Here is a 25,857-nt window from a genome sequence, read left to right on the forward strand (position 1 = left end):
CTCACACGTTACGAGACTCAATCGATTATGCAGGCCGTACCGACGGTATGTAGGCCTCGTGAATTAAATATGAGGCGTGACAGGAAGAGGGGTTAAAAAAAAAAGAAAGAATGAAAATGCTTACAAATTTCAGCTGTGAGATGGGCGAAAAAAGGTCAAATTGCAATGTGATTTTGTATCTCACTAAGGCAGTTTTCCATTTCTGGCGGCTGCAACACACCTGATTCCGATGAGCAGCTCCTTAGCCAGCTCTGAACAGCATTCGAACGCTCCTGATGATTTGAGTCCCGCCACCTTTTGTTTTGCTCCTCAGAGAGCTGCAAAACAGGCAGGATAGCGGCCCTTGAGGACCGGCTTTGGACACCCCAGCACTAAGGACTCAAACGTACTCAAATATTAACGCGTTGATTAAGTTATGTAAAATTTGAGCAAAATGCCCCAAATAAATGCACAATGCAAACATTATCTTACTATGTTGATGTCCCCCAGTCTCTACTTTGCCCTAAAGTCTTGACTAACATTTGTCTTTGTTCCGAAAAGAATCAAGAGAGGAAACCTTTGTTCTCTTACCGTTTTTTTTTTTTCCATTTGTTGGTGCATCTTGTTCCGACTGGACTGCTCAACGCCGCGTCATTTTTCCCCCTCAGTCAACGTTGTCTTCGTTATCCTGCAGAAATCGGGTAGTAGCCTGGTAACTCCACTTCATTTCCAATACACAAATGCAAATAATTTGACACCCCAAAAAGTGTTTGATAACAACTGGGCACCCTTATCAAGATGGCATTGATATAAACAAATCTAATATTGACTTTCTGATTGACTCTACTGTAAATCCTCTCTCTCTCTGTGTTTGTGTTTTGCCACCATTTTGATGACCCAGCCAACTTGATTTGATTCATTAGAATCCCTCAAAGGGATGCTGTGATTTGGGTACATTCAGAGTAAATAAAGGCATGGCACTGTGATGTCAAAAGGCATACCGCGGACATTAGTGATGTCACACTTTAATACAAAATGACCTTTGATCATTTGTGTTTGCATAACCGCAATCATCTTTTTGTTTCTTGGGATCTTTGTACACTCGATCACACCAAAAATGCTTTCCAGATGAAGAGGCAAAGTGCTATGGACAAAGATGGACATCCCCCCCCCAAGTGAAGCCGCATACCGCCTGCGCCCGGGAGCCAGGCTTCATTCGCCATTCGCCGGCTACAAGGTGCTCTCCGTTAAGGGCGAGGGTACCTTTGGCAAAGTGGCCAAATGTCGCAAAGCGGATACGAACAAGACGGTGGCGGTGAAGATGATCAGGGACCAGGGAAACTTTGCTGTGCAGGCCAGGTTTGAGGTTAGAACAACACATTCCAAAATTAAAACACCATCCTGAAAATACTGTACGTCGGTGGTGAGTGAACTTTGGGAACGGGGACTTGCAATATCTTGCAGATTGAGGCACTCCAGAAAATCCAAATGCTGGAAAACTACACGAGTCACCTGGTCCAGTGGATGAGCACTTTCAGCTACATGGGCTACATTTGCCTGGAATTTGAATACCTGGACAAGAGTCTTTTCGATTTCATGAAGGAGCGACATTTCAAGCCTCTCCAAGTCAAGGAGATCCGACCCATCGTCCACCAGGTATTTCGAGTCCTGCCCGTGATGTCATAATCCCATGGATTTAAACACGTCATATATATACTCCAAATATGGTTGGGTTACAAAAATCTATATATATATTGCGCGTTGTCCCGCACGCGGTCTGTCCTTCCGTCCGTCCCTTTTCAAAACGTACCTACTTCACCGCGCTGCTGCGCGCCGCTCAGGCAGTGGCTCACTACGATCGCACGGGCATCTTAGCGAAAAAATGTTGTCTACCCACAAGCATTGCAATAAAATTGTTAGTTATTTAGTAGAGCTAAACATCTCTTTATTTTCGCGATAAGCAATGAAGATGAACAAAAAGTTGAACCAAGCAACAACACTTTTGTGGGCCGAAGGCCCACCTTACCAGCCTTCCGCAGGAACTAGCTGGCGGCAAACCACCACCTTACCAGCCTTCCGCAGGAACTAGCTGATGAGCCGCCCGGAGGGCGGCGAACCAGCTAGTAATATATATTTTTAAACAATTTGGGCGAAAATGGGACCGAATCATTACTTAGGGGCTTAACTAGTATTGGTCGGTCCCTTTTTGAACCACAATCAGTTTATTTTTGTTCCAACTATTTGTAGAGTATGCATTTTTATTTATTTTTTGTCCACAATTCAAAACTGTTCCCAGGTGTCTTACCCGGAGAAAACCCACTTATCTCTGACAAGTTTTGGTCAAAGTAACCCAAGAATCAAATAAAGCGCACTACTTTTTTTTCTTGCTGAAATTAGCTCGTTATGAGGCAAGCGAGCGCCTCTACCCTGTTAGCGACTTGGGGGTGGAGCTAGCACGAGTCGACTAGGCGAGCGGCTTTCTTCCTGGAAGCAGAGCCGACTCTTTCTTGTCATTCTGAAATATCTTGTTTTCCGGGTGTGGCCCTGTCTAATGCTAGCGAGTGATGGAAAACTCTGGAAAGTAGCCGTTTGTATACCAACTGAAAAAAAAAAAATAAAAAAAGACGCGCAAAAGAAAAAGCCAAAGGCAATTTTCTACAGTATGTCCCATTAACAGATACTTTCTGTCAGCTCGCAAAGGCTCTGGATCACCTAAAGGGTGCACGGATGATTCACGCCGACCTCAAGTTGGAGAACATCATGTTCATCAACCATCAGCAGCAGCCCTACCGCGTGAAAGTCATCGACTTCGGCCTGACGCATGACATCGCAGACGCCAGACCGGGCTCGTACATTCAAAGCCGCCCTTACCGGTGGTTTGACTGATCGTTTCCGAGATTTTTCTCCACGGGAGCCAACTTGACCTTGTTGATCCTCTGCTCAGGTCTCCGGAGGTCTTGGTTGGGGCGCCGTACGACGAGGCTATCGACATTTGGTCCATGGGCTGCGTGACTGCTTTTCTGTACACGGGTACACTGATTTTCCCGGGCAAGAATGACTACGAAATGGTAATTATTGATCTTGGGGCTCAAATGTTGATCACTGCGGTCTGCTTCAAACAAATTTTGAAGTGCTTTGGATGGGGGTAGAGTAAATTGTCAGGGTGATGGTGTAGTTCCATTCTGAGGGCAACTACGCACTGGGATTCGTTGTCGTTATCAAGTAACAACATGTTTGCCTTTAAGGTCAGAGGTTTCTATGGCGACTGTGATGTGTTGTATGCTTAGATAACGTACATCACAGGGACTCAAGGAGCCTTTCCAGACAGCCTTTTGGTCTCTGGAAAGAAGACGGAACACTTTTTCCATCAGGAAAGTGAAACCAGTCTGTGGAGCCTGAAGGTACGGAACCCTCCCATGTGCTAATAATGGTGGGTGGGGAGAAATTGACCTTGAGTTTAGTTAAGGGGTGCTGCTTTCTTTTGACTACTGAGCCATCACCATCACCATCCTTATCCCTCCCGTTCTCCCCAAAGTCGGGAGTGCGGTCACGTCGAGTGTCTCTCCTGTTTGAGTTGCCAATGTGCAGATTTTCTAATGTAAACCGTTAAGTCATGCATTTCAGGTCTAAGACCAGTCCGGTCTCATGAATACCAAGTCAAAGTCAGGTTCTAACCTCAAAGGTCTAACCTCGATGTCGCCTCTCGTCAGACGTCGGAAACGTACCAGCAAGAGACCGGAATAGCAGTCAGGATGGCCGAGAAGTTCCAGTTGAGCTCTCTTGACCACCTCCTCCAAGTAGGCTCGAAAAAATGTCTCGGGAGAATCTTCACCAGGTTCTCATCATGAGTTCTGTTCTCCAGCTCCAGCAGTTCCAGTGGTGTTACACCAGACACCCCTCGGACCAGGTTGTGTACTCGGCCGATAAGCTGATGTTTGTGGACATGTTGAAGGGGATGTTGCGTCTGGACGCGTCTCTTCGGATGACGCCCCGCCAGGTGTTGGAGCATCAGTTCATCAGCATGAGCCACCTGTGGCCTCACTTTGCCATCAGCCCCCAGTAAGTCCCCCCCAGCCTCTCGCCAAAAAAAAAAATAATCACCTTATTGGATTCCTGGCTAATTGCGGGTTTCTTTGTCGCGCAGTGTTCGGTTTTGCTGTGGAATAATGGCTGCCTGCGACTGTAAGGAACCTCGTGGTAAAAAGAAGGAAGTGTTTCCGCAGAATCTGGGCAGCTGCGTCTGCAACAAGAAGCAGTCGGGGCAGAATAAGAAAAGCAAGGATGGTGGTGAGGCGGGACAAGGAATTACCCATCCCAAAAAGCGAAAGAACGATGCCGGCTGTCAGCGCAGGTAGGCTCAACGACCAAGCTCGTCATTATCATCATCATCAACACGGAACCCTTGGCCCTCACTTTAGAATCATCGTTTTCCAGAAAAAACACTTGCATCGCTGACCAACTACACGTGAGACGTCCGGCGGACTCGGTGCAACCAATCCAAACTTGGTCCAAGGTCTCCAAGAATGCAAGGCAGCATCTGGACGTTCACGCGGCATCTGAAACAAAATCAAGGGTGTGGCTAAGAAAGGACACCAGTAGGTTCAAGCACTGGAAAAAGAACGCAAGGCTATCGCAACCACGTCCGACTTCCCCAGCCCCCGACTCCAACCTCCTCGCTAGCATACCCCAATATCGACCCCTGACCCCTTCGCCTCTGAAATGGAATCAAATGTATGGTCCGATGGACGTGAAGATGCTTCGGCAACTGGAATAGGGAATAGCATCTCAAGCACGGCTTTCCCGAACTCTGACCATGACCTCCCTGAAATCTAATCCGAGATGAAATCCAGAGTGTGGCTCAGGAAGGACACCTGGAGGATTCAGGAACAGGATCAAGAACATTCCAACCATCCTTTACCCTTACCTAGCTAACCCTTGCATTCACTAACACTAACCCCCGCCCCCCCCCCCCAACCAAGCCGCCCTCCTTTCCCCCCCAAAATAAACCCCTATCATGGATTGCAGGTGATTGTGATGGGAGTCTGTGCGTTGTTTTGCATTCCTCTTTGCGTAAAGTCTGATAACAGGAAAAGAATTTCAAAATAAAGGCCAACAAATGGCCAATCTTCCTCCTACTGTGACCGCGTTTGCATTCTCACAGTCGTCATCTTTCCTGACGAGCGAAGCAAGAGTGAGGCCCTCATTAATAAAACTTGTATTCTTCGTCAGGAAATGCATTCGAGCCCCGGTGGCTGGAGCTCCTCTCAGACACAGGAAATGGCCGCTTGGCTAACGGCCAAGCGGGCTATTTCAAGGGGGAGGGAGGGTGTGCCTCATCCGGAGCCAATCAAGCCGGGCCTGGCCACTTAATGGATCAGTGTCTCGACGCATCTGCGCACCCACATATCAGCGGCAATTAGAGAGCGTGTGGGTGTGACCGGAGAAGCAGCTGGCAAAGCGAAAGGGGCGGGGGGGGGGGGGGGGGCGACAGTGGAAGTGATGCTCACACGTGATGGAATTCACTTCAGGACTGGACAAAAAGACAATTTGATGACAATTTTGTCGAGAATTTAGCTGGGAAATAGCCAATGAAGTTGCGACATTGTATAAAAGAAATAAAAACAAACAATTATTTGCAAATCCTCGGGCACTTCTAATGCGAGTTAGCGTTGTGCTAACATGTCGCGTCAAACCCAATAGACGGGCTAATGGAAGGAAATGAATTATCATTATCAACCTTGGGCGGCCCGGTAGCCCAGTGGTTAGCACGTCGGCTTCACAGTGCAGAGGTACCGGGTTCGATTCCAGCTCCGGGCTCCCTGTGTGGAGTTTGCATGTTTTCCCCGGGCCTGCGTGGGTTTTCTCCGGGTGCTCCGGTTTCCTCCCACATTCCAAAAATATGCATGGCAGGCTGATTGAACACTCTAAATTGTCCCTAGGTGTGAGTGTGAGCGTGGATGGTTGTTCGTCTATGTGTGCCCTGCGATTGGCTGGCAACCAATTCAGGGTGTCCCCTACCTACTGCCCGGAGACGGCTGGAATGGGCTCCAGCACCCCCCGCGACCCTAGTGAGGATCAAGCGGTACAGAAGATGAATGAAAGGATGAATTATCAACCTTCAAACAAGCGCCCCCTGCTTCATACACTGAGCAGCAGCAACACCCGGCAAAGGCTCGGTACACACTGTACATTCTGATTCGGACTCGACTAGTCATTGTGGCAAAGTAGTTTGATGTGCGTGATGACCACTTGAGTGCATGTGCATGAAGTGGCTTGAATTCAGTGATGGGAGAGGGTGGGGGTTGAGAGGGAGGAGTGTGAGTGAGTTTGCACGAAAGAGAGAGAGAGCGAGAGAGTGCAAGAGAGCAATACAGCGCACACAGCCATTCATCTCTGGAGAAGAGACGCGGGCGCTACAACAGGGCGGGAAACAATTTGTGCCTCCCATCCTGTTGACTTGGATGCACGTTGTTACTTTTGGAAACCTCTGCCAAGCGTGAAACCTGCGACACATTTGCGACTTTTGCTGACTCGCCAGCATCCTCGGACGGCTCGCGTGCCGGCTGATTTTCAGAATAAGAAGAAGAGGAGGAAGGCGGCGGCGGCGGCGGTGGTGGTGGTGGTGGTGGCGGTGGGGGAGGAGGTGACCTCAGGAGGACGCGCAGGGATCCCAGCTCCGGGAAGAGGAGGAGGAAGAGGAGGAGGAGGAAGAAGAGGGCACACATCCTGCTAATCGAGAGCATCCATGAAGCCCTTCTTTCCCTTTTTTCACATTCACTATGACAAAAACTTAGTGCATGGTGCCCTGTGAAGTGAGTTACTCGAGTTAGCAAAGATGCATTTTGTAAACCTACATTAGTTGATGTGAGGGATCATTTGCATATAAAAGGACAATAAGGACGAGCCGCACACGTGCAACATGGATCTCAATCGAATCAGAGGTAAGTGCATCGCTTCAAAAACAACAGAAGTTCATGCATTTGTAGTGGGGCCCCCAAAAAAAGAATTTTAAAAAATTTACTTGGAAGGGACAAAAGTTTACAGTCTCCATGTGGAGATCCATGCAGGCGTCGAGGACTACAAATCACATCATGGAAGTGTGGATGTGCAGGTTTTATATGGCGCAAGGACATTGAGACAAATTCATGCTTTAAAGCTGGAAATACAGTCGCACTTTTGAGTTTGTATCGGATAAAAAAAAATACAAAGGTATGTTGCACATTTTGTGCTGTTCACAAAGTTTCAAAAACACGTTCTAGCACGTCAAATAAAACACCAAAAATAGTTTCATCAGTATATACTCTGTCCGTTCTGGAATTCATAACTTGTTAAAGAGTGCTTTGGAAGTCACATGACCGAAAATCGCCTCTTGTGTCCTGGGGGGCCAAAACTCCCAACTCCATAATTAAAGGTTGTGCGTATGTATGTCTTGTAGTCAGTTGTACACACTTTGGTCTCCGTGAGGTGATGAATACGCAAACAGAAAATCTGCTTACACACTCCCATCATGGGGACCAAAAAAAAAAAATCTGCTCCCTTATAATGGAAGGTTATGTGTGTGTAAGTTCTGGTATTTGTCATTTAATGGGGACAAAAGTCTGGATACGGAAAAATGTTTGGTAAGACATTCACGTCATAGGCTTGCCGGGTGGAGTGCAAAAACCTGGGCATATTTCAGTCATATCAAGGCAACCTGTTGAAGCATAAGGACCAAAAACACGGCTCGATAAGGAAAGAAAGGAAGTGTCGGTTTGTAGAGTGGAGACTAAAAATCACAATCCCGATAACGCAACTTTGTGTATGTATTTCTGTTTTTGTCTCGTCATGGGGACCAAAAACCCTGCCCTCCCCATAATGGCTGTTTGCGTAAACGTGACTGGGACACGCTTGCAGGGGTTGCCATTGATTGTGCTCAAGGTCGGATGCAGAATGTCGATAGCCATCTCCGCCGGGGTGGGCCGATAGATGATGAGATGGAGTGACGTTTTGTGGAGGGGGGGGGGTGAGGTGGTGGTGGAGGGGCTGGGTCGAGGGCAGATGATGGAGCGGAGAAGATGCGTGGTGGGAGGAATAACCAGCCATGGGGCGGAAGAGAGGATAAGGGAGGGAGGGGGGGATGGCCGGATGATGAAAAGGATGAATGGATCACGGAGAAGGGGAGGAAGGAGATGAATGGGAGGGTTTTTTTTTTGTTTTTGTTTTTAAACGCCACTGTAGAAGCACTAATGCCCCGACTAATGCACTGTACAACCACAGCGTTGCGGAAATGTACGATTTGCACTTAAAGGCAACTTGACTAAGTTAGATTTGCCTCACATTGCCGAACAAAAGTATCGATAAGCAACGACTTAATCAATCACACAGTGGGCTTTTCCTCCAAGTCCTACGACAGCCGTAGATAATGTCATCCATCCATCCATTTTCTGATCCGCTTTATCCATCCCAGCCTTCTTCGGGCAGTCGGCGGGGGACGCGCTGAACCGGTTGCCAGCCATTGGGCATACAGAGACGAACAACCCAAACTGGAAATAGCCCCAATTAGCCATAAATTGGGGGCTCCAAAGAAAAATGACTGCTCTCCCGTGTCTTTCAGTACATGGAATCTTGAGACTCCACTTGAGGGTCCACTCATAACGGATCATGAAAATTGTCGTTACTTCATGCTTTTTACCAGTTCATCATGGACCCTCAGAGGACCATGATGAACAAGTTTCCCCGCCCATGTGCTATGGGAACTTCCTCCCCAACTTTCCCTCAGATGGCCTTTCATCATATTTATTTTAAAAAATCTTTAACAGTGTCGTGATCCCTCGGTCATTGGCTGACCCTTCCCTTCCTGTGACCACCCCCCTCCTCCTCCTCCTCCTTCCTGGTCTTCAGTGTCTATTTCAGTCTTTCCGTCACGGTCAGATTCAGCACATCCGGTATCTCATCAAGTTTATTGTCATCTAATCCTTCTGCTGCTGCTGCTCTTGGAAGGGCATCGAGGGAGGAAAGCCTCCAGGTCTTAGTGCCTCAACCCCAATCCTAACGTCAAACCCTAAGTTTACCTTTGTATGAAAACGTCAACCCTAACCCTGATTTGGAACCCCAGCCCCAAATTGTAACTCTAACATATCAGTTTAACTCTGATTTGAAACATTCAACTTAAATTGAATCAGCCTCACTTCAGCTCGAAACCCGAACCGAATTTGTTTTAAGTTCAGACATTCAATGTCTTCGATATTTGGTGGTTGATTGCGCCATGAGAGCATTCACTTTTAAAGATGCGGAAGTGTCTCGTCTGACAAATGGATCACAATTCAAGTCATATTGTCTTCTTGGAGATCATACGGTATCTGCGAGGAAGTGCGCCGCGCGCCTCCCCTCCCTTGCGGTGGCTTTTTAAAATAGCTTGGTTGCTTGCATGAGGTCATCGCCGAGAGAGCTTGCTTGGTCCATTAAAAAGCCCCATCGACCGGCCACACTCAGCGGAAGTCAAAGGAAGAAACACATTTCGACCTTGAGCAAGCGTTCCCCCCCCCGGAAGCAGAGCAAGATTTTTCACACCAATCTAGTTTGTGATTTAGCTTGCTCACAAATTGGTTTGTCGGCTAAACAGTACAATTAGACTGTCTGAGTGAACAGTTAATTAGGTCGCTCGCTATTGAGCTAATTTGTTAGCTCGATGGCAGTGTTATAGGAAAGTAAGTTTGTTTGTTCATGGGTTAGGTTGATATCAGTACTACTCGTGAAGTACTGTACTAGGTAGTAGATGTTAACAAGTAGGATTTTACAATATTGCTCGTAGTGCGAGTAACATGCAGGTGTCAACTTTGGGCCAACTAGTAATATACGGTTGCCCTACTGGTAGGCAATTGACGCCTAAACTGGAACACAACACAGCATCACCTAAAGCCCGAGACTTGACATGAACCCCCTTACATGAAGTTGTAGTCTGAACGTCAAGCAGTAACTGCAAACTGAAACCCTAAACATTTGAAACCCTACCCCTGAATTTTACCCTACCCCAACCCTTCGACTTAGCTCGGAGATTTAAATGGCGCTCGGCTTTAAGGAGGCCTCAAGTTCTAGCCAAAAGTCTTCAAAGAGCCACGACAAATCTCCAGCCATGTTTTTAGCGATGTTCGATGTGTTTTTTGGCGTGCCCTCAAAAGGTCTTTAATCCGAGACTTCTGCCTTTTCCCTTATCTGCTTATCCATTCGTCTGCAGCTTTTATTCAATTGACTCTACTTTGCTGCCTGTGCATTTCCTGCACTTCTCGTCTTTATTTTCCTTTTCCCGAGCATCTATCTGACATCTTTACAGCTAATTTATACGGGGACACAAGGCCCTTTATGCTGGCTTGAGGATTATAAGAAGGACTGACCTAAATTTCTTGTACAAATCATATTCTAATATTTGTGCAATGAAATTGCATTCATTTATTCACAGCAGTCTGTCTTCCTCATTTTGTTAGCATTCGTTTGTTAGTTGGTTGAATTTCTAGCGATACAATTAGCAGAAATATGTTAAAAACGCTGAGCTTGCTGGCTCGTTCGTAAATTTGTTGGCTGGCTCGGCATTTGCATAGCAGGATATAATAACATGCAGCAGTACGCTCATTTAGCCTGGCTGCTAGTTAGCTTTGTAAAAGCTTGTTAACTAGATAGTTAGTAGAAGCATCTGAACCGAAGATATTTGACTCCATAAATAAGATAAGAAAGATAAGAAAACCTTTATTCGTCTCGCAATGGACAAATTCCCAATTCACAGCAGCAAAGTAATGAAACGAAGAAGTAGAACCACACCGTAGTTGGTTGCTTAGTTAGCAGAATAAGTCAAGTCAAGTCAACAGTATTTATAGAGCACTTTCATGAAGCAATTTAACATGCACAATAAACAGTAAGACAAATCGGTAATAAGTATCGGTAATAATGTAATACTGTAAAAACCTCTGACTATATTGTTTTGTTTTTTTTAGCCTGTTTGCCGGTTCGTTATTTTGTTTGCTCGATAGGTAACAGAATCTCAAAAGACACCTGACTGCAGCGTTGTTGAGGTTCCTCACATATTAGCTTGTGCGTGTGAGCTAGCCAGATGATGCAAAAAAACCGGACTGCATTTTTGACTACGGCTATGTAGCATTAGTACCGGGTAATCAACTAACACTCTTGTTGTGTGACTGACTCCCGCTCTCGCAGGTTTATCCGATGTGCCGTGAGCGTCGGCCTGGAGCCGCCCACCCCGGTGCCGCCCACCCTGGTACCGCCTTCTGTGGGTCTCCGATATGGACCCCGCTCATTCTTTTAGGATGGAGCTGGACGGGCTGGACCTCCAGCAGGCCCCGGTGCTGTCGCTCGACCAGATCCGTGCCATCCGGGCCTACAACGACTACGTGGACCGACCAGTAGCGCTGGAACTGGCATCCCAGTCTGGATTTTTCTATGCCCACGACGAGCGACACCCGCACGGAATATACTCGCAGCACCCTCAGCTGCCGGGTCACAACGCCCTGCCCCGCAGTCAAAGTCAGCAGCAAGCCCGCATGTCCCGCATCAGCCGCTCCAGCACCGTGAGCTCCTCCATGTCCCGTACCAGCGCCGGCTCGGACCAGAGGCTGCTGGCGGGCTTGACGCCCTCGCACTCCGGCCCGGCCGCGGTGGTGCGCACTCAACCGAAAGGGGAGCCGCTCAAGTCCGAATACTCGTTGAGCAAAATCCTGGCAGAGGACGAGCCGGGCCGGCACCAGTTCATCTGCGAGCGCTGCGCCCGCTGCAAGTGCCACGAGTGCTGTGCCCCGCGCCGGCTTCCCTCCTGCTGGGCCTGCGGGCAGCGTTGCCTGTGTTCCGCCGAGAACGCGGTGGAGTACGGCACCTGCCTGTGCTGTGTCAAGGGCCTCTTCTACCACTGTTCGGCGCAGGACGACGAGGACAACTGCGCCGACCGGCCGTGCTCCTGCGGCCCAGCCCACGCCCTGGCCCGCTGGGGCACCATGGGCCTCCTGACTCTCTGCCTGCCCTGCCTCTGCTGCTACCCCCCTGCCCGGCTGTGCCTCGCCTTGTGCCACTGTGCCCACGACCGGGCCACGCGACCCGGCTGCCGGTGCAGCAACACCAACACCGTGTGCCGCAAGATCTCCGCTTCAAACCCCAACCCGGGTCATCCCTCCGTGAGCAAGGCTGTGGAGAAGTCACTATGACAGGCCTGGATTGGTGGCAACAAGGCGCCAACCATTACTTGTGCTCACCGGCCATCCGTTCTCCAGCTCGAGGGGGACAAAAGCTTTACTGTGCCTGTTTGCCTTGGAAACTAAAAGCCCAACCTGAAGAAGAACTGAATTTGCCGTCCTTCTTCTGCCTAACGGAGATGTCTGACATGCATTTATTTATTAACGGACCACCTCCCGGCGCTTTACGATCGACGCCTGGACCACGGACCGGATCGGCAACTCACGGCTCGAGCACGACGGATTACTGAAAGGAGATGCTTCCAGTGAAGATCTGAGGGCCAAGGAACCAACGATTTAAACGTGCGGACAATCGCAGCACATCCGGAATGCGGTTTGAGCGGAATCTCGATGCCATTCTTAAGCTCAGTTGTATTAGGTGGACACACGGTACTGCGCAAAAGTGGCAGGCCGCCGAGGAAAATAGTGTGTAAGATCAGAGGCACCCTTTCTCGTTCCTGGAAAATCAGAGGATGGATTCTGGGACTTGAAACTCGATCCTCCGCCAAAATCAATGGGGTCTACGTGCCACACCTCGAGAAAAGATCATCAGAAATGGCTTTTAACCAACCGAGAAGTCACCGGCGGTGGCTTGAGACTTTTGCGTAGTACCTCACCTGAAAAAAGGGACCACGACCTGCCTAATTGGAATCTCAATGCTATTAAGCTCGTTTCAATGACGCTGACGCATCCCCAAGCTAAATCGCAGAGCTGGACGCTGGATGCTGGCACGAGACTCGCATTTTTAATGAGGTCCTTCAACCAATTTCCAATGGTTTCCACGTGGCACCTTACGAGAAGTTCTCATAAAATGCCTTCGAACCAAATCAGTCCTGATCCCTGATCACTGGTGGTAGCCTTTGACTTTTGCACAGTACATCTGCAGCACCTCTGGAACACTTTGACGCCTGAAAAAAAGGACGGTACTACGCAAAAGTTGTGGGCCACTGAGGTCGAATTGTATTTGGCTTGGCTCGCAGGAAACTCTCAACGACATTGAATTTTGGATCTGTGGCCTCGCTTGAAATTCGGAATGAAATCTCAGTTCATCGTTTCATTTGTATGAGGCGGACGCACGATCCCGCGCAAAAGTCGCCGTCAAGTTGCTGGTCCCTGGAGGACCATACGGTGGAGCCTGGAATTGTACACACTTTTAATAAGATCCTCCAACCCAAAACCGATGGCGCCGTCACACTCCAAAATGTCATAGAAATGCTCGGAAGTTGTTCTTTCACAAAACTACAATCATCGCTGGCGGTCTGAGACTTTTGCGCAGTACTCTACGTTTTTTGGGTTTTTTTTTCTCAACAGCCGTGTTAACCAACAACAGGGTGGGCCGAGGGTGTGCGTGCGTGTCTCTCTGTGTCTGCGTGAAGACGAAGAAGGACTTGTCTTTGTTGTCGTCTTATTTTTAGACTTGCTGCTAGATCTTTGCGCCGGTCCGGTCGGGTTTCTCCGTCTGTCGCCAAGCTCCCTGATCAGGCCGCCGCCCTAACGCCGGACAACCTCGCATCGCCTGACTCCCCTTTGCCCCCCCCCCCCCCCCACTCGATCCTCCCATCCCTCCGGCCCAGCCACGCTTGCCTCTCCTCACTCGCCGGCCGGACGACTAAAAGCCTCCCGTCGAGAGTTGATCAGACGGGCAATTATCTCCGTGATTGCTCCTAATGGGCCAGACGAGAACGCAGGAAGGAGTTGCGGTGTTTTGGCGCATGGAGAAGAGGGCGGGGGTGTGGGGGGGGGGTGTTGCTGGGGTGAGGCTCGGGTTTCCTGACGTGTGTGTGCATGTGTGTGTGCATGTTTTTAAGTGAACGTGCGTGTGTGTTTGCGGGATGCATGAACACAACACCCGACGCGTTAAAATCTTCCTTTATTTTTATATGCAGATATGAGCAAGTGACGTCGGAATTGATTTTTTTTTGGGGGGGGGGTTGCATTACCATGACAACGGTTGTCAATTCAGGAATTTTTGAGGCCGGGAACAGCGCCAAAAGGATTTAGTAGGATAGTGGAGAAAATGTCTTTACGTATAGATGGTTGAAAATGTCACATTTGGTGCCCCACACCCCTAAAAATATTTCGCTACAGTTGGGAAATAATTTTAAAATGTAATTTGGGGAAAAAAGAAAAAAGGTTTGTCATATTTACAGTAAAAATGAAAATGTTTGCATGATTCAGTCGTAACATTACAAACGTCGTGAAGAATAAAAGGTGTATTATTGCGATGAAAAAGTTAAAAGAAAGAGAAAAATTACATAAAATTTCTGAAAATTCCGTGACTGACGTCCTAAATTGACATGGCAGATTTTAATTATAATTGTAATTTTCTGAAAATAAATATTGTTTAAATTCGTCCTTGTGATAGTACAAATGCATCGCAAACGTAGCATTTTTTGGGGTGATATTTTCACTTCATTCGCGTAAAAGAATGTGGCCCAAATCATTTTTTTTAACTACTCACTTTGCTTTTTTTTCCGACAAATCCTACTAAATTCTTGCGAGAATAGACAATCTGGGGGGGTAAAAATATGCAAAGTCGCCACAGAGAGCATTTTAAACTGTCATGTGGCTGCTCATGGTCAAGATTCTTTTATTTGAACAAAAACGAAACTTGAATTTATTCTTGGATGTGCGCGTAAAGGTACCTTTTTTATTTTAATTTCTGGTTTGAGGCTAATGTTAGCTCATTAGCTACAGCTGGAGGGGTGTGGGGGGTGCAACCTTCTTCCAATCAGGGGCCATTTCTAAGGGCTACATTTGGGAATAGAAAATTAATGAAGTACAGTAGTCTTTTTATTAGGAGCTATTAAATTTTGTGTTGTGGAATTAACCATTTTTGTTTTATTTTGTATGGTGGGCTGGATGGAACGCTTTCGGGCTGCATATTGCCAATTCACCTTAGGTTGACCCCCCTCCCCGCACTTCTCGACACTCCACACAGTATAACCCCTACTCGTGCTTTCGGTACACAATTGGCATCTTGTTTGTTTGTTGTAAAGAAATTTAAGGAGAGTATATGGAACAATACAGTATATCGAGAAGTCTATCACAAAATGAGATATTATTATTCGGTTTATTCTAATGATATATGAAGAGAACGTGTTTCTTTGCCGACGTGGTGTATTCGGTTATTTATTTACAGGTTACTCGCCGCCATGGAGTACAGTGCGAGATTACGCGTGTGCTTGTCGTTTGTTGTTTTTTTTTTTCTGGCTATTTGTTGTGGCTGCTGACGACGACCCAATAAAAAGGAGCTTTCTGAACACCAACGGGCATCTGTGTGTTATTGGGGTTTTTTTTCATCAGGGTTTAAAAAAAAAAAAAAAAGTGAAGTCACAAGGATGGAGTCATCAAAAAAGTTGAAATGTTCTGTGAAAAAGTCCTACTTTTACGTTTTCCCAATGCCAATCATCGCTAACTTGAACGTCCAATCAGGGAGCTCATTTCGACTCTACACTTTAGCCCAACTGCAGAGGTGGGTGATCGCTGCTGCTTTGGTTAGCAACAGTGTTCCGGCGAGTCAACGCTTGAAGTCGTCTCGTTTACGGAGTGATCAGTGAAGAATGTGTGCGGAGGCCCCCCCCCCCACCACCACCACCACCACTACCAAAAAGGACTCCTGCTGCTCTCCAAAGTGAACAGACAACCAGACTTTGACCCCTCTCTCAAAACAAGGATGAACCCCCCCTCCTCACCCATCCTCTTGTCCCCCTTGGGAGTCGCCCTCCCCGAGGCAAAACCGGCTGTCCGTCAAATGGCCATACAACTGTCAATCAATCACAGAGCCACCCCGGAATGTTTACTCCGATTTTTTTTGTTGTTTAGACCTGTCACCACAGAGTAGTCCAAATGAACCAGGGGTCAAAGTTCAAACTGGCCGACACATCAGCATCCCGGGAGGCAGGAAAATGGGACTCCCCCCCCCTACCCCACTGAACAAGATGAAGTTATCCTGTACAGGCTCACGGGCGTGAGGGGTGGCGGGGCCTAGTTTGAAGCTGAGTTTTTGGGCATGTCCAGGTCAGTCGCCAACTCATGCAATTTAGAGAGTATTCAGCCCCTGAAGCCCGTTTCATTTAGCGTTTTGACATTTAGTAGGCTTGTCTACCACGCACGGGTAGCCTCTCCCCTCCCCGCCCCCCCCCCCCCAAAAAAATGAAGAAGCCACGCCAAAACAGACACAGGAAGTCAGTTATTTTGGTTGGAAGTGGCCATTTCCAGGTCAGTCGCATACTGCTGGACTTTTGGAAAATTCAGTTTCACTTAGCAAATGTGAAATTTGGTAGCCATGTTTATCATGAGTAGCCTCACCAAAAAAAATCAGAAGAAGCCGCGCCAAAACAGACACAGGAAGTCGGCTACTTTTGTTTGCAAGTGGCAATTTCAGGGCCATTTTGGACAAAGACGAATTCACCCGACGGATTTGATATGAAAGCTACCAAATTAGAACCGTGACGAGACGTATGGTAGGTGGCAAATGGATGAAAATGTCGACTTTTGGTCATTGCTTGTAGCCACAGCGAGAAAATGAAGTGTGATGAATTGCCATAACACACAAAAATGTACAAGTCAGCAGCAGAAAGAAGTTTCACAGGGGAGGAGGATGCAGGGATGGAGGGTGGGTGACGGGAGGGGTCGGGGTGGGTGGGGAGTGTCCTGGGGGGTGGGATGGGAATGTTATCTGCAGGGGTCACGCGGTCAGGCGAGAAGTTTCAACTCGCTTCCTGTTCCTGCTGCTGGTATGACAACAACAACAACTCCCCTCTGGAATTCCCGACTATTACTGCTTTTTTTTTCCTTTTTTTTTTTTTTGGAGAAGACGATCCTTTCAGAATGAAACGAAAAAGTCAAGCGTGGAATGCCCGTCAGAGTTGCTGGCTTGTGTTCAAGCATGCAGCTGCTACGTTCAAGGACGGCGATAAAGCATCTGCTCGCAGGACGTTCCCACCCTCTTTAAGAGCTCAGTCGGGACGCTTGTGCTTTGCGTTTCTTGAACCAGATGCGAAGATGGTGCAAAAACCAACAGAATTGTAAATACATATACATATACATATATATATATATACACAATTTGTACACCATTTTTCTAGGCAAATTCGGACCAAATATGAATCAGTGGGGGATGGTATCAAACAACAATCGGGACCAATCTACGGATGCCAACAATAAAGAAAATTTCACTCCCCACCAGGGAAGGCTCCAGCATCAAATAAAATGCTTTAGGGGCTTAACTGAGGCTACACAGATTTCTGACAAAGCTGTAGCACCACCCCCTAGCCCTGGTGGAGCACATCCTTGCATCCTGCACCACCACCAAAAAAGGTCACAGTCATTTCTATAACCGTTCATAACAAACCGTCTCAAAGGGCTTCACATGCCCACAGTTGACAAGTATTCACGAAAACTCCCAAAACCCCGTCTGGGGAAAAATGAGAGACCTTGAGAAGGGGCCGCAGATAGGGGAATCCCCTTTCCAGGACGACCAAGTGGGCAACAGTTGACACAATATGGGTTTACCACGTGAGTTAGAACAATCTCAATTTTTTGGTGATTGTCATTTATCACAAGGCTTCGATTAGTTGTCCTTCATCATTGGCGACCAAGCATGAGATCACGTTGATAATTTGAGCCACTTTCGCGTCATTTGCAGGCAAACCCCGAAAGCCAGCCGGCCGGCCGGACGTATGCACCAAGATGCAGCACTTAACCTCGCGGCAGCGAGCCATTATGGCTCAGGAAATATGCTGAATTATTCAATCGCTTCCTCTCACTGCATCCTCTCACACAGGATGCACAATGGAAATCACTGAGTCGCTCTCTCGCCGGCTTCCCAACTCACAAGCTTGACCTACATTACTGGCCGGGCACGAGAAAATACCCAAGCTATTCACCTTTCAGGCTGAGGAACCTTTTTTTGCCATGCCTCAACTGAGCAAAATTCATTCCAATCACATTATTATTATTATTATTAGTCAGTCAGAAGAACAGGGCGATAGCTCATCCATGCTCACCCCCAAAATATATATGCTATAAATTTAATGTATTATTCTAAACACGTTTGGGTATGAAAGATAAAAAGAAACAATTCAAAACACTTACCAGAATTATTACTATTCTACATATTTTTGCAGGTAGAAATAAAATAAAATTCTGCAAAAGTGGAAATGTGGAAATAATAGCCAGCACTATTAAATGTAAAATGTCTCTTCAATAAACAATGAACATTTTTTAAAAATGTTCTCCTAATGTGTCAATCAAAATGATCTGCAAGAATATTATTCATAGCTTATATTACACAAATGTGATTATTATTATTGGTAATATTTGTTCGATTATGTGTTTTTGTTTTTTTGTTGTCACATCCACATTTTTTTCCCTTTTTTGGAAGATTATGTTCATCAAAAAAGAGATTTGATGTATTTTTTGAAAATGCATACAAATAATAATAAACGTGGCCAACTATTTTGATTCTTTTTTTTTTTTTTATCCCGCACTGGGCCAGAGTGGAAATGAGCCAGCGGGTGGATGGGGGGACCTCAACAAGTCGGGGTCAGGATCTCCGAGGATACAACGGGACAAGGAGCCACGGCGCACGTGTGAGCCCAAAACTCAATATTTCATCAACCGCATTCGTCGCGGGAGCCTGTCACGCGGGGCTGGTTACAAAGATTGGCAGTCTTTTTTTTTTTTTTTAATATACTGTATATATGGTTAGAGGTGGACTGTTCGGCACTTACCAGAGTTCCTGTTTGTGTTATAGTTCCCTCTGCTGGTCCAAAGGAGAAATACAGGTCGCACGTCCTGGCAGGAGGCAAAGAAAAGAACTGAAATTAATTGAGATGTGCAAGAATATCCTTGTCGTTTAAAACCACACTTTGATTTGTAATTATATTCTTAATGTTTTTCCATTTTTTTTCCTCGAAACTATTGGAATATTTATTTAAAATTGTATTTCCAAACAGCAGTAAAAGTACTACTACTGCGACCACTTCTATCGCTATTAATAATAATTAGAAGAAGTAAAAGAATCACGGTATTAAGCGTACCGTATGGACGTGTTTTGCTCGTTTTGTGTTTATTATTCTAGCGGGCCTTGGCATGCAGTACTTCAGTTGGCCAAACAGCGTCAGCATCTGCGCACTGTTTGTGACCGGCAGACTGCTGACACACCTGCACTTGCTCACTAAATACACACAGAGGTGGCCAAAGTCAAAGTCGCTAGCAAAATACTCAAGTACAAATAAGTAACAAAGGATTTGTACTACGCCACTTTTCCATCACCGTCCACAGAGATATACAGTACTTTAGACACCCCACATATTTTTGTCAATATTTCATCATGGGATTGTCCCACATAAGGCTGCCAACAAAAGGAACTACACCCCAAAGTGAAAATATCCAAATTAGGCCCAATTAGCAATTTTTGGATAATACTCACAATTCCCGATGGTAAAAGGGAGGCGTCTATTTGAGGGAGGCGTGAAGCGGATGCGGCAGAGATGAGAGCGGAGGGGTTGGAGGGCTCTTATTTGAGGAAGCGCACTGATATAAAATTCACACGGCGGCACTCAGACCCGATGAGTTCACGCAAGGGTCACTGGAAATTGTTTTAATAACCTCTGAACCCCCATGTGACACACGCACACACCGGCATGATCAATAAAGAGCTCTGAGGGAGGTTAGCTGTCACTCATCGGTGTCAGTGGAGAGTCTCCAAAGCCTGTGATCCCTTCTCTGACTTGCTCACTTGGCGGCTGTTACCTCTGCCAAGGAAGCTCCGGTGGCCTTTTTTTTTAAGCAGGAAAGTATGACGTGAAATGCTGCAGCTTTCAGATTGAAGGCTTTTGTATTTTTATGCTGCATGTTAGTGCAGCAAAGTGGAGACTGTGGAGCATCATCCTGCAGCACTCAGGTAAGCTAATGTGAGAATGTAGAGTAAAATACTCTGGGCAAAGAGCAGCTAAGTGGGGAATGTGGAGTGTTTGTTTTTATTTCAAATCTTTTTACATTGTAGATATGTCGAGACTGAGGGCTAAGTGCAGCAAAGCGGAGACTGGAGTATCATAATACAGCAACAGGCTATTTTAACTATTTTAATTAGCTCATTAGCAGTATTTTTTTTATTTTTTACGCCTCAAACGTTTCAACAACTATCAGTCATACGAGTTAATGGTAGCATTGGCATTTGATGAATGGTAAAGAAATGAATATTATCCAAGAGGACACTGAGGGCAAAGTGCAGGAAAGTGGAGAGCGTGGAGTATATTGATACGGTCTTCTGTTTTTGACAAACAAACAAAACGGCATCCAAGGGAGAAGCCCGATGCCGCTTGAGATGTTTGGGCTCGGCGGGAGACACGCCAAGGTAGATTTCAACTTTAATCCTCCTCAGTCGGATTCCCGGGCTCCCTTGCGCAATGCCGCCAGGAGCCTTCAAAGGCTGCCCAGGCAAACGCGCCGGCTTGATATTCAGATTTGCGCTTGACTTTTTTTTGTATTGCTTTGTTATCCAAGTAAAAGCATCCACAGATCAAATGTTGACACTGTGCTGAAACACGGTTGACACCTTGAATGAGAAATATCTTTTATCTGGGCCAAGAGCTTGCTAGCGAGCGAGCAGGACAAAGACGACACTTGATAATAAAACTTAAGTTAAAGAAGAATAATCAAAAGACCGACTCCAGGCCACTCCAATCTGTTCAATTTGCACAATTTTCTCGATAGAGGAGAATGAAGGCAAAGTGCAGTTAAGTGGAGATAATGGCCCTTATATTGGTACCTGCTTTTCCGTTTTTATTTCATATTTGCTTGGAGGCACGTGGCTGTTGGTCAGGAGACAAGTTTTATCTGAGAGGAGACTGAGGGCATAGTGCAACAATACGGGGACAATGGTATTTACTAGTAAAGCGGCAAAAACTTCCATTTCCCTGCCACCTGCTTTTGTATTTGCATCTGTCTTAAAACTGCTAGTTAGGAGATTTGTTTCATCCAAGAGGAGATTACGGGTAGGGTGCAGGTACAGATTTTTTTTGTACATAATTTGTATTCTCATTGTTTTGAGTTTGCTTTTCATTCATTCATAAATAACTCTTTAACATGAATTCTGGTAAGAAAATAAGAAAATAGTGCTCTTAATGTCAAATTTGTCTCCAGACAAATCATGGGGGGATGGGGGGGGGGGCTGTTTGTCTGTTGCGGCCGTTCCCTTTCTCTGTTTTCCTGCATTTTTCTAGCAGATGTAAAAAAAAAAAAAGTGACTGAAATCCCAGCAGGCCTCATTACGCCGAGGCCCTCCCGAGAGCTTTCAGGTCTTCAAGTAACGATTGAAACATGATTTGTATTAAAGCCCCGGCCAGCCGGGCGGCCGGCGTGCATTCTCGAGCCCGCGCATCAAATTAGCGGCAAGAAAGCAGGAGACACCCCCCCGCCCCACCCCCTCACACACACACACTTCCAAATGCCGAATGAAAAGCTGTAACATTCAATAATGTGAGATGGTTTCACACCGTCTTTTCTTTGATTCATTCAAAGAGGCATCGATGGCGTTTGATGCCGAGCTTGAAAATCCCGCGAGGGAGCTCACGCTTGTTCATGGAAATTGTTTAGCCTTACAAATCCTCCCGACATCATTTCCTCCCAAATACTCAGAGCGTACTTTGTTAGAAAACTGGACAACGACCCTAAGATGCAAATGTAAATGACAAATGAATTGTTAAATTAACAAGGCGGAAAACCTAAAATTATTTCAAAGTACTCTTTTGTAGTCCTCATTTTTTTTCATACATTGTAGATTCTATTTCAATGTTAATCGCGGCGACGTTTCAGTTTGTCTTCTCAACTTTTGTCTTGCTTTAATGTTAACAGAGCACCAATCATCCTGCCATCTATTTTCTATCGAGCTGATGCGAAATTATGATGACAGGTGGCGAGGGACAAGACTCAAACCCGGACCTCCCTGACAGCGAGGCAGAAACGCGTATCCACTGTTTCACCAACAATTGGAGTCCCCCGCCTCCTTCCTTCCAGTTTCGGCGACTCCCCCCTTGCTACTGTTACACCCTCGTCACATCCCTCGTTCAACCCTCATGTCCCCCGCTTTCGTGACCCTGACCGAGAGAGAGACGTGGGGGGGCTCGGGGGCGCGAGGAGGGAGTGGGGTGTGGAGAAAAGAAAAAACTTCCAACTCATCTGCGCCTGCTGCTCACGTTCTGCTCTGGCTTTTCCAGCTTGTCTGGGAGAAGAGAAAGAGAGAAGCTTTGAAGGAGGCCTCTATCGATCGGCCCCCGCCATCAATGTGAGCCCAACCTCCCACCTTCAGCCCGCTATCGATCGATCGCGCCGGGCTAGCGGAGGGGCCGAGAAAGGAGTCGGAAGGAGGCTCCGAGGAGGACTCCGGGAGAATGATTGACAGTTGTCGCGAGTGGCACAAAGCGCGGAGGAAAAGGTTCAGCGCGATCCGACTCCAACTGACGGACACGTAACGGAAAAGGTACGAAAAGCGCTGAAATGGGACGCAAAGTCCACTTGAACGGGATTCTGTCCGCAAATGCCAGAACATCTGAAAATTGAAGGATCTTTACATGAACTGCCCCCCCCACCCCCCCGGGTGCAAAAAAAATGGAGTTATAAAACCCACCAAGTAAACATGCAGCAACAGTCAGGAGGCACGTCAGAGTCTGTTTTCCCCGCTTGCGAAATATGAAGTGACAGTAAGCGGGAAGCAAACATCTCCTCTCGTCTTTGTTGTCCACCATCGTGAGTAGACGCCTCCCGAAAAAAAAAAAACAGCCCACCCCCTTAATGGCGTTCTCTTGGGGAGGTTGGTAGAGAGAGAGAGAGAGAGAGGGTTGATGGCGCCTTGATCAAGCCTTAATCCAGCGAGGAAGCGCAGCCCTCCTCAAATAAGCCCCCCCCCCCTCCTCCTCCATCTCGTCCCACTTTGGCCTGATCTGTGCTAACGGCGTCTGTGCATGCTAAACAGCCGTGACGTCACAGATGAGAGAGACACAGCGGGGGTGACAGACGTAGGCAGAATGAGGTTCGAGATCACCGTTGCGGGGGGGGGGGGGGGGGGGGGGGGTTGGGTTGGGATAGGGGGGGTTGGTTGGGGGTGCGTCTCGCAAATCATCTTACGCTCGTGCTAGCTCGTGATGGTGCAAAAGTGCCACGCGATCATTTCTTCTGGGGAGAGAGAGTTGGCAACCGCTGATCATCACGCTTGCCTTCCTCCCAAATTAACCCATCTTTCATCAGCCACATTTGAAGTGGGGAACACCCTGAAGTGTCATCCAGTTTGCCCGAGATTGGCTGGCGGGAAAAGTGGGATGCACTTTGGACGGTCACCCATCCATCCGAACACCACCGACTTCTGGTGAGAGAAGCGGGATACTGCCATGGAGCGTCAAGCGTTCATTTTCTACACGGCTCATCCTCATCGGGTGGCGAATAAACGGAGCCTACCGCAGATTACATTTAGCGTGAGAACCGGGGTCCATTCTGGACTGGATCAAAACATTCACAAAAATGTCGCCGAAAATTCAATTGGAGTCTCTAACTTGAAAATGAGAATCAACACATAAATAAACAATCAGCGCCCCCTACAGTACGGGCTGCGCAACAGCCATCTCCTCCAATACGGAATAGGAAGCGTGCTATCCTGGCAAACGGTTGGCAGGCTGGGGGGTTAAGAATCTTTCAGATCAGGTACACATAATGGCCCTCGTTAATATTCATAGTTTCCGCGGGTACGGTGAAGGTTAAATTTGACTTACTTTTCAACTCTCATTACTAATACATGACGCCAATAAGAATATTCAAAGCGGACGGGTGACCAAAGGTTGATGAGAAGCGTACCTTTCCTCTGACATTTAAAGCACATTACCATTCCAGCGCACCCCCCCCCTCCCCCGCCCCTTCCAACACCACTCCACCTTCTCCCCCTTAAACGCACCAGAATATATCTTCTATAATCATCATATCTCATATCTGCACCTCTCTCTCTCCATCCATCTTTACATCTTTGAGGGGAAGTGCCGTTGCTTCCTACCTAGCTTAAAGTAACTCTCAAAAAACAGCCGGCTTGCTACCGACCTAGCAGCATATTTCAAATGTGTGTGTGTGTGTGTGTGTGTGTGTGTGTGTGTGTGTGTGTGTTTCTCAAATGTATCCGTATGACATACCGCCATGGTCGCTTTAGGTGAACAAACCGGTGACAAAAAGTGGCCGTCGGGAACCATCAGCATCAGCCGCTAGCTTGACATTTGCCGATGTGTCTTGCGCCCGAGGCAGTTGCCGCGGCAACAAGTCTACGGGATGACAGCACGGGAGAGGACAGGTGACAGCAGGGAAGAAACACACGTCCAAACACACACCTCCACACATACATCACGTTTGATTAAGTGAGCTGAAGGGGACGGATTATGCTAATGCTAATGTTAATTCCATTCATAACTGTGTGGAACCTAACAGAGACTCAATACAAGAGCTGAGGCAAAAAAAAAAAAAATTGCTTGGATTTACGGAATAATCAAACCAGAGACATCAGGCAAGGCCAACCATTTGTTATTCTAAAAATTACTGTTGCCGAAAAATTATGTTCGTAGGCCAATTTGACCAAATATGTGTTTGATAATCATCCAAATAAATCCAACCTTCAATGACCTTCATTGAAGGTCAATGAAAAACAACAAAATCAGCCGTTGGAGCGCTCACAAATACTTCGGACGCCCTCCCGGCCCCACCCTCGTCTCGCCCGAATCCCCTTCTGGCCTGTTTGTCACTTAAACGAACGCTCCCAGACTGACAGGCCGACATCTCCCAGTCTCGAAAACCAAAACGACCGGCCCGATAAATTTTTCATCCTCGCTCATCAACGACGGACGGTCCCTCCCGAAAATTCCTCCCCGGCGCGCGTCCCCCGCGGGCAACTCCTGCACGCGGCGGAAACCCGAGGTTTTCATCCTAAACGGCGGTAAATGGCCCGCCGCACAAATAATGCATAAACAGCTGTTTTGCCCAAGTAAGTTATCCTCTTAAAAGATTCACAACCCCTCTCGCACTCTCTCTGCCGTCCGACAGACTCTCGCTCGGTTAATTCATCAATTTCTTATGATAGCAACAGTTTGCCTCCACGCGGGCATTTAAGTACCAATTAGAGGAGTGGGGGAACACCTCTCAATGTTTTTTCCCAGCCCCCGCCCCCTTTTCCCGAAAAGCGGCGAGGGCCGTCAAATCCTTAACGGGCAGGTCTCGCGATTAACTTTTTAGCACAGTCAATTATTTATCCTGAATAATCGCTGATCAAAAAGGTAGGCCAAAAAAACAACACGTCAATCAGGGAGGACGTCAAAGAAATCTAAACAAATTAGGGTCTTCGAAGATTCTTACTTTCATTTTTAATACGTCGTCGAAGTACCCGGCTGGTCCTGACGGCGGCGCTACCGCCAATGGGCTGTCAAAACTTGCGGCGTCCTGGCATTGTGATTAAGTAGGATAGCACTTGTGAAGGACTTGACTTGAAGTGCTGCCACTTGGCTTGGCCAAAGCGTCTTCGGGCAGACATTTTGTGTCTCTTGAGTCGCTCAGAAGTTCCTGCCAAGCGTCTGCAAAGATGGAACAAGAAGCGGCATCTTTTTTTTTTTTTTTATTTTTGGTGAGAATGACAGCAACA

At 47.2% G+C, this 25,857-nt stretch overlaps 2 protein-coding genes and 1 long non-coding RNA gene across 5 annotated transcripts; 2 read left to right on the forward strand and 1 right to left on the reverse strand.

Annotated features, from left to right (window-relative positions):
* The first annotated feature begins 1,023 nt into the window (after positions 1–1,023).
* LOC127587943 (homeodomain-interacting protein kinase 2-like) lies at positions 1,024–5,120 on the forward strand. Of its 3 annotated transcripts, none has more exons than XM_052046417.1 (9): positions 1,024–1,345; positions 1,444–1,635; positions 2,671–2,852; positions 2,924–3,047; positions 3,267–3,380; positions 3,690–3,776; positions 3,842–4,038; positions 4,124–4,330; positions 4,414–5,120. In XM_052046417.1, exons 1-9 carry the CDS (start codon positions 1,136–1,138, stop codon positions 4,751–4,753), a joined length of 1,653 nt encoding a protein of 550 aa, XP_051902377.1. In that variant the 5' UTR covers positions 1,024–1,135; the 3' UTR covers positions 4,754–5,120. The 3 variants fall into 3 exon arrangements, with proteins under 3 accessions (XP_051902377.1, XP_051902378.1, XP_051902379.1); XM_052046418.1 differs by having other exon boundaries at positions 2,671–2,828; XM_052046419.1 differs by lacking the exon at positions 3,267–3,380.
* LOC127587945 (uncharacterized) lies at positions 4,445–25,857 on the reverse strand. Its single transcript, XR_007958923.1, has 4 exons — positions 25,575–25,857; positions 24,368–24,493; positions 18,926–18,989; positions 4,445–4,535 (listed from the first exon to the last, which is right to left on the reverse strand). It is a non-coding gene; the product is annotated as an uncharacterized LOC127587945 (long non-coding RNA).
* Positions 6,354–14,450, forward strand: LOC127587944 (protein sprouty homolog 3-like). The gene is made up of 2 exons (XM_052046420.1): positions 6,354–6,920; positions 11,164–14,450. The coding sequence occupies exon 2, from the start codon at positions 11,250–11,252 to the stop codon at positions 12,159–12,161; it is 912 nt and encodes a 303-aa protein (XP_051902380.1). The 5' UTR covers positions 6,354–6,920; positions 11,164–11,249; the 3' UTR covers positions 12,162–14,450.

This window comes from Hippocampus zosterae, chromosome 16, assembly GCF_025434085.1.
Source record: "Hippocampus zosterae strain Florida chromosome 16, ASM2543408v3, whole genome shotgun sequence".
Classification (NCBI taxonomy): Eukaryota; Metazoa; Chordata; class Actinopteri; order Syngnathiformes; family Syngnathidae; genus Hippocampus; species Hippocampus zosterae.